General features: G+C 41.1%; 1 protein-coding gene across 1 annotated transcript in view; it reads left to right on the top strand.

Moving 5' to 3' along the window:
- Positions 1-12,203, top strand: part of LOC126418802 (midasin-like) — a 298,364-nt gene that overhangs the window by 235,558 nt on the left and 50,603 nt on the right. Inside the window, exons 35-36 of the mRNA XM_050085737.1 lie at positions 3,208-3,336; positions 6,281-6,425. Coding sequence (XP_049941694.1) covers positions 3,208-3,336; positions 6,281-6,425 — 274 coding nt within the window. The remainder of the gene's footprint in view (positions 1-3,207; positions 3,337-6,280; positions 6,426-12,203) is intronic.

Here is a 12,203-nt window from a genome sequence, read left to right as displayed (position 1 = left end):
TTCTCCTCTCTAGCAACATTTGATGACCGATAATTTCCTAGCATCGGTGATCAGGTCCCTCATGTTATGGAAGCTATTCTTACAGCCAGGGATTGTTCCATACCTCTTACCTCCCCTTTGCCCCGACACCCCCTAGTTCCTTGATGGAAAGAGGTGTGCCGTAATGCAATACGCAAGTGGAGATGTGCTCTTCGTGTTTTCCACCACCATCCTACGTTGGCCAACTGTATCCACTATAAGCAGTTATTTGCATGATGCCGTCGCATCATCTGCGATAGTAGGAAGGCAAGCTGGTACTTCTTTACCAGCTCCTTTAACATATTCAATTCCTCATCTGTAGTTTGGAGTTGAATTCGACAGTTATCTGGCACATCTAATTTCTCCCTGATCTCTGGGCTAATTGTCGTGCAGGATACCTTAGTGGACCCAGTTGCAATTTCTAACTCATTGGGTCAACACTTGGCTGGGATTTCGAGCTCTTTAAATTAGCCACCAGTCTTTCTCCTGAAGAAACAAGCAGCAGAAGTGCGACCTCTTGCTTTCTCCTCTGAAAATTGTGAAAGCTATAATACCATTTTTGCTATGTGGTAACTCCAACACACACACCCTTCCTCTTGCTCTTCCACCACAGGACTGGTTGGCATCCACATCCAGATGTTTCTGCATTTATCATACTGTAGTCTGCATTACCCCCTTTGCCTGTATAATCGAATTTCGACCGACAGTACCTTTCCCAGAAGATGGCGGGAAGCTACCGTCATTCCTGTTCTGAAACCTGGAAAGGACAAACATCTCCCATCCAGCTACTGCCTCATATCTCTCACGAGTAGTGTACGTAAGGTTTTGGAGTGTATGGTAAATTGACATTTAGGCTGGTGGCAGGAGTCCCGAAACCCCCCAGTGTGGTTTCCAAAAGCATCGTTCCGCTGTTGACCATCTTGTTGCTCTCGCCACTTATATCATGAATAATTTTCTCTGGGAACGCCAAACGGTAGCTATATTTCTTGAACTGGAGAGGGCATATGATACCTGTTGGAGGACAGGCATCCTCCGCACACTGTTGTATTGGGGCTTTCTAGGTTGGCTACCATTTTTCATTTGCGAATTTATGACAGAGCGCACATTTAAGGTGCGGGTGAACACTACTCTCACTCCCGTATGTTCTCCCAGGAAAACGGGGTGCCCCAGAGCTCCCGATGTCTCGGCTCCCTCTTTGTTGACGATTTTACAATCTACTACACCTCTCAGTGGACCAGCCTTCTTGAATGACGACTTAAAGGATGTATCGATCACCTCCACTCATGGAGCATCAAAACCAGCTTCTGGTTTTCTCCCAGTAAGACTACCAGTGTAAATTTTTGGCGTCATACAGAGTTTTATCCGCCTTCCCTACTTCTAGGCCCTGTCGATCTTCCGCTCACGGACGTTGCCAAATTCTTGGCACGTATGTTTGACAGTAAACTGTGCTGGTCTTCCCATGTTTCACATCTTTTGGCTCGCTGTCTGTGATTCCTCAACACCCTCCGTGTTCTCAGTGGTACTTCCTGGGAAGCAGACCAAGTGGTCCCCCTCCACCTATATTGTGCCTTAGTGTGCTCGAAATTGGACTATGGAAGCATAGTTTACTCATCTGCACGGCTGTCTTCTTCGGCGTCTCGACTCTGTCCACCGCCATGGATTGTGTTTAGCATCTGGAGCTTTTTACACCAACCGCTGTCCAATCCGTGATCTGTCCTTCTCAATCGTTAAACTCGTCATCTGTCTTCCAAGCTTGCTCATCCGATTGATGCCCTTTCTTTCGACGCCTCCTTGGATTTAGGGTATGCAGGCCGCCCATCCTCTCTACTACCACTGGGAGTCTACTTCCATCAACTGCTACATTTCCTTTCCTTCCAATTTCCTAAAACTTTCTTGACAAATGGCGTTACGGCGCCACCTTGGCTTCGCCCTCAGACCTGCCTTCTCCATGACCTTTGCTAGCTTCCCAAGGATAGTGCCCCACCTATAGTTTATTGTCAGGCAATTGCTGCTCTGTGCGTACAAATGGAGGATGCCACATTTATTTACACTGAGGACTCAAAGACCACATTTGGTGTTGGGAGTGGCTATATTGTTGGTGACACCCTTTTAGATTTTGGCTTCTCGACCATTGTTCGGTTTTGACTGCGGAGCTTTACGCTGTTCTCCAGGCTGCCAAATACATCTGTCACCGTAAGTGGATACAGTATATTATATGCTCTCGCTCAGCTCTCTTCTGAACCTCCAAGCTCTTTATCCCGTCCAACTTCTGGTCCACTGGATTCAAGACTGCCTCCACATGCTCCACTGGATCACAGGGCATGTTGGTATCCATAGAAATGAGGCAGCTGATATAACGACAAAGGCTGCTGTCTCTCTTCCTTGGCCCGCATTCACACGGTTCCCTTTGCCAATCTACAGTGTTTTATGTCATGGTGTTGGTCTTTTATGCCACACACATTGGTCTGCACTTCCCGATAATAAATTATGGGACGTGAAACCTCTTCCCTGTGCTTGGGCATCTTCCTCCCAGTCTACTCGTCGGGAGGAGATAATTTTAACTAGACTCCTGACAGGGCACTGTCTTTTTAGACATCGATATCTTTTAAGTGGCGATCCTCCCCCTCTTTGTCCCCACTGCTCTCAACAGTGTACGGTGCCCCTGTTTTAATCAGCTACTTGCCCGTTTACAGCTGTCACCTGATATATCTTCCCTTTTAGCAGATGACATGGGCTCAGCCGATCGCGTCCTTGAGTTTATCAGTATCAGTGAGAAAACATTGGTCATCTGAAGCTCTTTTTCGGGGAAAACAACCCCCCTTCAATAGCAGTTTTCTAAGATTTCCTTGCGTTTTTGGTTTGCGTCCTCCTTGAGTTTCACTCCCATTGCTGCTGCTGCTGTACAATTTGGTTTTTTATCCTTCACTAAGCCACAGATGGGCGCTTATGACCGTAGCAGTTTTGCGTCCTAAAATCATATTAAAAAAAAAAAAAAATTGCATATTTGACAGCTCCTGTAGAATAATCCTTTCACTATTTTCTATTTGCTGCCTGAGTTCTTCAGCAAAGTGAGAGATGACATATTACTCCAAATGGTGTCAGCTACGCTGTTATTGCATATCCAGTCTTCAGGCTGGCATGGAGCCTTTGCTATTATTAAGTTCTTCTGCTCTTCCTCAATTGTTTCAGGTTGGACCTTCCGGCTCTGGGAAGACTATGCTTGTCAAACTAGCAGCACAACTGGCAGGACGTGAGCTGCGCGTACTTTCATTCAATTCTGCTATGGACACAATGGAAATTTTGGGAGGATTCGAGCAGGTAAGATGGATATTCACTAAAAGTTCACTCGTAGTCCAAAAGTACAACAGTTTGTCATTAGATTGGAAAAAGTATATCGTTGTTATATTCTTGTAACAGATTTGCTGTCTATCATGTAGTGCAACAATATAATTTAGCATTCTGGTGAGTGCATCATCTATGAAAAAATAGACACACACAGGTCATCCCCGTTTTCAAGAAGGGACGTCGAACAGATGTGCAGAACTATAGACCTATATCTCTAACATCGATCAGTTGTAGAATTTTGGAACACGTATTATGTTTGAATATAATGACTTTTCTGGAGACTAGAAATCTACTCTGTAGGAATCAGCATGGGTTTCGAAAAAGAAGGTCGTGTGAAACCCAGCTCGCACTATTCGTCCACGAGACTCAGAGGGCCATAGACACGGGTTCACAGGTAGATGCCGTGTTTCTTGACTTCCGCAAGGCGTTCGATACAGTTCCCCACAGTCGTTTAATGAACAAAGTAAGAGCATATGGACTATCAGACCAATTGGGTGATTGGATTGAGGAGTTCCTAGATAACAGGACGCAGCATGTCATTCTCAATGGAGAGAAGTCTTCCGAAGTAAGAGTAATTTCAGGTGTGCCGCAGGGGAGTGTCGTAGGACCGTTGCTATTCACAATATACATAATGACCTAGTGGATAACATCGGAAGTTCACTGAGGCTTTTTGCGGATGATGCTGTGGTGTATCGAGAGGTTGTAATAATGTAAAACTGTACTGAAATGCAGGAGGATCTGCAACGAATTGACGCATGGTGCAGGGAATGGCAATTGAATCTCAATGTAGACAAGTGTAATGTGCTGCGAATACATAGAAAGAAAGATCCTTTATCATTTAGCTAAAATATAGCAGGTCAGCAACTGGAAGCAGTTAATTCCATAAAATATCTGGGAGTAGGCATTAGGAGTGATTTAAAATGGAATGATCATATAAAATTGATCATTGGTAAAGCAGACGCCAGACTGAGATTCATTGGAAGAATCCTAGGGAAATGTAATCCGAAAACAAAGGAAGTAGGTTACAGTGCACTTGTTCGCCCACTGCTTGAATGATGCTCACCAGTGTGGGATCCGTACCAGATAGGATTTGATAGAAGAGATAGAGAAGATCCAGCGGATAGCAGTACGGTTCGTTACAGTATCATTTAGTAATCGCAAAAGCGTTACTCCAGTGGAAGACTCTGCAGGAGAGACGCTCAGTAGCTCGGTACGAGCTTTTGTTGAAGTTTCGAGAACATCCCTTTAGGAGTCAAGCAGTGTATTGCTCCCTCCTACGTATGTCTCACAAAGAGACCGTGAGGATAAAATTAGAGAGATTGGAGCCCACACAGAGGCATACCGACGATCTCTCTCCACAAACAATACGAGACTGGAATAGAAGGGAGAACCGATAGAGGTACTCAAAGTACCCTCCGCCACACACCGTCAGGTGGTTTGCGGAGTATGGATGTAGATGTAGATGTAGACAAGTGAATTGAATGCCAGTACTGGTAAATGCTGATTCTTCGTAAAGCTATCAGCATTTGTGACAAGTGCTGCATTCTTTTGAGTGTTTTGGGTACCTCTAAAGCACCACAGTTTTTTTTATTTTATTTTTTTTTATTTTTCATCTGGTAGTTTATGACTCCCATTTGCATGACAACACACCACTAATGTTGTGTGCTGTTTCTGTTGCTTGTAACCACGAGCTTCCTTCTCGTTCTTGGCAGCTAATGTTTTTGAAGGAAGCACCTTGTAAAAGAGTCCTGTTTCAGCAGCGTTATACGAGGCATCAGCAGTTAAATCTTCTTCTTCTATTGTCTTCTGTATCTTGCTTACAAACTCATCAGCATCCTTATCGTTCGCTAAGAGACTTTCCCCGGTGACTGTCAGCTGCCGAATGCCGTGTCGTTTTTTCCAGTTTGATATCCAACCTTTGCTCGCTGCAAACAAGTTACTACCGCCAAGTTGTTTGTTAAATGCAGCTGCTTTTTCCTTTATAATCGGGCCACTGATTGGAATTCCTTCAGTGCATTGTTGTATGAACCATCTATAAACAGCTACCTCAAGTTCTTCATTCTTACTCTTTCGCGTAAGCTTCCTTTTTCCCAACTCGCTATCCATTTGTGTTGAATACTGTCGAATAACATCATCTTTCTTTTTAATGTCATAAATAGTTGCTCGTCAAACTTGAACTCAGCAGCAAAGGCTTTCTTCAAAGAACTTCAATTTAACTTACCTACAATTTCGAGTTTCTGCTTAAGGTCCACAGTAAAGTGTTTCCTTTAAGAAGACATTACTCCGAACTGTAAAGAAAGCTACAATTTCAAATACAGTATATAAAGCATTGTTTAACAAAGCATTGTTGCACATGATAATTCATTGTGCATGTGCTTTTGGATGTGTGCCGTATTACTGAGAGGTCGGGCTACTGAGGGCCGGATTAGCGAGATTCTAGTGTAATAAAGACACATTTGCACCAAAATATTTGAGTAGATGACCATACACCAAAATATTTGAGTAGATGACCATTAGTCACATACTTACAGCATCATATTTATTACATTCTGCCCTACCATGTCTAGAGTGCCATGCAAAATTTTGCTTATTTCACCCGTGCTTACATTTCTCAAAAACAGCACCTATCCTGCTTTTGCTCTTGGAGAATGAATTCATGTAATTAAAAAAAAAAAAAAAAAAGTTCATCTTTCTTATCTGTCATATATTACCCTTCTCTGTATCCATAGCTTCTCCTTCTGTGCACATAATAGTTATACAGTTATTACGTTATTTACTTACCACAAATTGTTATATCAAGCCTGTGATACTTTTTCTGCTACTGAAGTTACGAAATTTGATGTTAAGAATTATATTCATTTAAATATTTTATATAATGATTTCATGCAACTTTTTTCCCCTCTAAAAATGAGTGCAGGTTGACCACTGGCGAAGACTGTCAGATATTTCAAGAGAAGTTGAGTGGATAGTCTATGCTTTTGTACGTTCATTGCTGCTGCAAAATGAGTGGCATGGATTATCAATTCTGCAGGAATGGCATGCTTTCTGCCAAAATGCTACTGGTAAGTTCTTTTTGTAAATATGCTTTGTTTTACTGGTATATTTGCAGCACTGCCACTCAACTGTACAATCTGCCTACACCTTGAAACATATCCTTTTGTATACCACAAATGCCAGAAATTCTCGAATGGTATTATTTCCCCATGATTTAAGGAAACTGTAAAGCTTAAATTAACTTGTCTGTTAATTTTCTTCTTTATTACTAATCACAAAGGACTGGAAAATTTCCCATTTGGCAATAAATGAGAAATTAATGCTGTCTCAAAATGCAAAAACACAAAATTACCTGATAGACTCTATTTTATAGTGAATTGCTTTCATATATACTTTTTTATCCGAGATGGTTTGAAATAGCTTTATTTTCTGTACATAAATATTGAAAATTCAACCAATTTTCAGTTAGTGATATTGTATCTCATCTGCTGAAGCCAAATTTGGAAAGATAGCAAGCGTAAGAAAGTGTTTGCAAAATAAAAAGTGCATAAACTCAATGATGTGTCAGTGCACTTGATGGCCTGGTGCCATAGCAGTTGTGGTCGGTTGAATGGTTTGTTTAAGATACATGACCCGTAATGCAACGTAGTACTCAACTGTGTGACTTAGCATTTTATAGCAAAGAAACGGGTATGATTGTCTATTAGATTAAGTTCAAAAGTTGTTATAATGCAGACACTTTAACGTGGCAAGTTAGGTAGTGGATGTTTCAACCAGTGGTTGTGTCAAGTACAGCTAGAGGTCAGGCCCGAACTGTGTCGTTAACAGTACTCTGCAAATCTCAACAAGGAGTTGTCCACTAGCTCTTCCCAAATGTTTTGTAGTGTGCATTGCTCATTGTATTCTTTTCTTATTTTGGAATGTGTGATGCGACTAGTCCTGGTCCATCACGTATTTCCAGTAAGACCCGTCCAACGCCACAGAAGATTAGTGATCCCTGCCCTGTGAGAGGGCAGTCAAAATTCTTGTTTGTTTTTGCATTCGTGGTTATCTGCCACTATATGAATATAGTGTCTGCACCTTAGCGACTGGTAAACAAAATCTGCCATGCCGAAATTCCTTCTCTAACCTTAAAATAGAGTTACTTTCAGTTCTATGTCTGTGCTAAGTGCCTTGTCAGTTCTATCTGTGGCATTATCAAGCATGGATCGCACAACTATAAATGCCCACGAAGAGTCGAACTTATCTTTCTGCGGATTTTGTTATCATTGAATTGGGTGGGAAAAGGTAAATAAAGCCCAGAAACACCTTAAATCAGAGATGCAGTCAATTCACTGGTGGAAAAATGTTACTCTTTTCAATAGAAGAGTCATTTCTTGAAAGCTTAAATATGGTCAAAAGAAGAAATCAAAAGTCATTTGTTGAAAGCTTAAATATGGTCAAAAGAAGAAATCAAAAGTCATTTCGGGAGGGGGGGACTGTTGAAGTTCTTGCAAACCCCAAACATTTCAAACAAAATGTTTGTCTTCACTCATGTAGTGTACACTAATACGAGGTGTGTTCAAAAAGCAAGGTGACTTTATATTTTTCTGGTAAATCATCAGTATTCATGTCGTCCCCTTAAAAGCAATCCCCCTCAGGTACAGTACACATGTGCCAACGATTCTTCCAATCCTCGAAGCACTTCTCATAAGCACTTTTTGCTACACCCTTGAGTACTTCCAGTGATGCAGTTTTTATTTCCTCCCTTGATAGGTCTCTTCAGTTTTGGGAACAGGGAAAAGTCGCCAGGGGCCAAATCCGGTGAATACGGTGCCTGTGGCATGATGGTCATGTTGTTTTTGGCCAAAACATCTCTCACAAGCAACGATGATTGAGCAGGTGCATTGTCGTGATGCAAAAGCCATGAATTGTTTTTCCACAATTCCGGACAGTTTTGCATATTGCTTCTCGTAAACAGCGCATAATGTCAAGGTAATACTCCTTATTAACCATACGACCTTGAGGCGAAAATTCATGATGTACTATGCCACGGTAATTGAGGGGGGGAGTGAGCAAAACTTTGACATTTGTTCGAACTTGGCATGCTTTTTTCGGTTTTGGCCCTCTGGGATTCTTCCATTGGGATGACTGGGCTTTGGTTTCTATGTCATAACCATAAACCCATGTTTTGTCCCCAGTTATGACCCTTTTGAACAAATCAGGATCATCAGTGATGTCATTCATGAGCTCCTGATCGATACTCACACCATGGTTCTTCTGATCAAAATTGAGAACTTTTGGAACAAACTTAGCCGACACACGTCTCATGCCCAAAACATCAGAAAAAATTGCACGACATGAACCGGCCAATATGCTGTCATCCTCAGCAACTTCTCATATGGTAATTCGACAATTTTCGAAAACAATTTTCTTCACAGCTTTGACATTTGTAATCTGTTGTTGATGGGTTGGTGCATCCAGAGCGAGGTTCGTCATTGGCATCTTCTTGGTTGTCTTGGGAGAGGTTTTACTACTTGTAGACTTTTTTTTTTTTTTACTTAGAGCAGACTCACTGTATGCCACTGTCAACATTTCAAGTGTTTTAGAGCATTTGATTCCATTTTTCACACAAAATTTGATGCAAATTCTTTGTTCCATTTTTCATAATGATAGAAAATTGCTGAGCACTCTAAAACACATCTAACCTTTCTATCTGTCACAAACAGTAGAAGTATGCTGTTCACTTGAAATTGAGAACATATGTTTGGGGCATGTGTACCAACATAACAAAAAAAATTGATAATCGAATGTATGTTGCCTGTGCAATTTGAAAAGTCATGTTACTTTTTGAACAGCCCTCATACAGTAGTGTACCTCTACATGCACAAAATAATAGCTCTAAACCATATTGAGATAGTATAGTAATGCCTCACTCTCAAAAACTATTCTACTGCACTGACTCCATATTAAATGCTTTTATTTATGTTGTCAGTTTACTGAGAGTCATCAATGACACAGAAAAACTTCAATGATTATTTGCTATGTTCGTCTTCACTTTTGACAATGTTGACTGGAGTTCTCTCTTTCAAATGCTGAATATGGCAGGGGTAAAATACAGGGAACGAAAGGCTATTTACAGTTTGAACAGAAACCAGATGGCAGTTGTAAGAGTCAAGGGCACAGAAGGGAAACAGGGGTTGAGAAGGTAGTGAGACAGTGTTGTTGCCTATCCATGATGTTATTCAGTCTGTACATTGAACAAGCAGTAAAGGAAACAAAAGAACAAAAATGGAGTAGGATTTAAAATCCAGGCAGAAGAAATAAAAACCTTGAGGTTTGCTGATGACATTGTAATTCTGTCAGAGAAAGCAAAGGACTTGGAAGGGCAGTTGAACGGAATGGACAGTGTCTTGAAAGGAGAATATAAGATGAATATCAACAAAAGCAAAACGAGGCTAATGGAATGTAGTCGAATTAAGGTGGGTGATGGTGAGGGAATTAGATTAGGAAATGAGACACTTAAAGTAGTAGGTGAGTTTTGCTATTTGGGTAGCAAAGTAACTGATAATGGTTGAAATAGAGAGGATATAAAATGTAGAGTGGCGAAGGCAAGGAAAGTGTTTCTGAAGAAGAGAAATCTGTTAACAGTGAGCATATATTTAAGTGTGAGGAAATTTTTTCTGACAGTATTTGCATGGAGGTAGCCATGTATGAAAGTGAAACATGGACAATAAACAGTTTTGACAGTAAGAGAATGAAGCTTTTGAAATGTGGTGCTACAGAAGAATTCTGAAGATTAGATGGGTAATCATGTAAGTAACCAGGAGGTACTGAATAGAATTGGGGAGAAGAGGAATTTGTGGTACAAATTGGCTAGAAGAAGAGGTAGCGGTTGGTAGGATAAGTTCCGAGGCATTAAGGGATCACGAATTTGGTATTGGAGGGAAGTGTGGAGGGTACAACAACGACAACAACAACAACAACGTGTTTTCACTTAGTTACCCTCACCAGATACCTGTTTGTTCTTCATATTTTACATTTGCTTAACAAATACATTTATTTTCATTTTACTTTAAATTGGACATTTACTATCTTAACCCTTACTAAACAATCTGTATCACAACATCACAACATTTGACTTGTTGAGTAATAAAATACAGGAGGATCATTCTGACAAATTTCAAACAACGAAAGTAGCCTTGAATCCCCCCCCCCCCCCCTTCCTTGCCACAACAACATTTAATAAATAATATTTCATATCAACTTTGGAAGATTTTGTATGACACTTATGTAAAGATTCTGTACGTCAGGGGAGACCATAAAGCAATCCTTAGCAGTTGTTTTCAAATGGTTTTCTTAATTAATATATTCATCACGTTTTTATGTCACTCTCTACATATCCCCTAACCACATTAAGAAATTTTATATCTACACTTAGTGTTAATTGTGCCTGTTGCTCTAAAGATTTTAAAAAAAGCTGTTATCAGGCCGTATTTATCACTCTCCTCATGCAAGTGAAAAATTTGTGCTTTCTACGAAGTTAATAAATGTGATCTGTGGTTTTGCTAGTTTTACTGTCTCTCAGTTTACATACAGGATGGTCAGATCATGACTGGAGGAGTTTGAAAATGCGGACACATCTGTATACTCGGATATCTGTCAAATTGATGAAAGGAAACAATATAGTTCATATTGCATAGGGTTTGACTTTATAGGTTTTCCCGGCGTAATAAGTCATGAAAGTCTCTTTGGGTTTGCTGCTGGATCCTAAAATCAACTTGACTGGATATTTCAGTGATCTAACTGGTCACCATCTTCAGGAGAATGCTGTTTTGCTGATGAGTCCCGCTGAGAACTTTTGGTACACAGAGCGTATGTCATTTCCGACGCAGACAGCTTAACCCACGAACATGTGCATTTGATGCCTGTTTTTAAGGAAAATGGATACCCTGAGAAGCAGATTCGTCAGGCTATGGAGTTTGAACCATCACTGGAGGTGCATGAAGAGGAACATAGATGAGTGGCCTCTCTTCCTTATGCTGGAGGCATATCATTTAAGATTGGACAAATTTTAAGGAATTTTAACATTAAAAGTGTGTTCCATCTACCGAAGATTAGGGCACTACTCAGCCTTTTGAAAGATGATTTAGGGCTTAGGAAACCCGGTGTGTATAAAGTTCTATGTCAATGTGGGAAGGCTTACATTGGCCGTTTGATTCGCACAGTTCATGACGGGTGTGTGGAACATCACTGTCATACGAGGCTACAACAGCCGGGAAAATCAGCAGTAGCAGAACACTGCTTAAATGAGGGACAAGGTATGAAATTTGATGAAACTTTGGTAGTTGCCAACATTTCCAGTTTGTGGAACAGTGTCTACAAAGAGGTGATGGAAGTTAGGTTGGCAGATTAATTAACAGAGACAGTTGGTTTCCTCTTAGCAGGACGTGGAATCCTGTACTATCCCGCATCAAAATTGAACATTATTTGGTGCGGCCCCGAGTGTGTGATATTGTTGCTGCCAGTGTTCTACTAAGTGCGGCACCACCTCCCAGTCTTGGAGACAGCAATTGTGATGGTCGGTGCATGCGCCGTGTACTGAACGGTGGCCTATATAGGACGTCGATTTGCAGCCTGTCATCAGTTCGGAGCAGGACTCACCAGCGAAGCAGCATTCTCCTGAAGATGGTGGCCAGTTGGATTGCTAAAGTATCAAGTAAAGTTGATTTTAGGATCTGGCAGCAAACCCGGAGAGACTTTCAATGCATAGGGTTGTTGCACACAGAATTTTGCTCAACAGTGCTCCAGAACACATGGAAAATGGAGAATATAGTGTGGTTTCGATGGTATGGAATGGAATGGCA

The sequence above is a fragment of the Schistocerca serialis genome, chromosome 9, assembly GCF_023864345.2.
Source record: "Schistocerca serialis cubense isolate TAMUIC-IGC-003099 chromosome 9, iqSchSeri2.2, whole genome shotgun sequence".
Lineage (NCBI taxonomy): Eukaryota > Metazoa > Arthropoda > Insecta > Orthoptera > Acrididae > Schistocerca > Schistocerca serialis.
The sequence above is the reverse complement of the archived record's forward strand: the minus strand, read 5'-3'. Positions and strand labels throughout refer to the sequence as shown.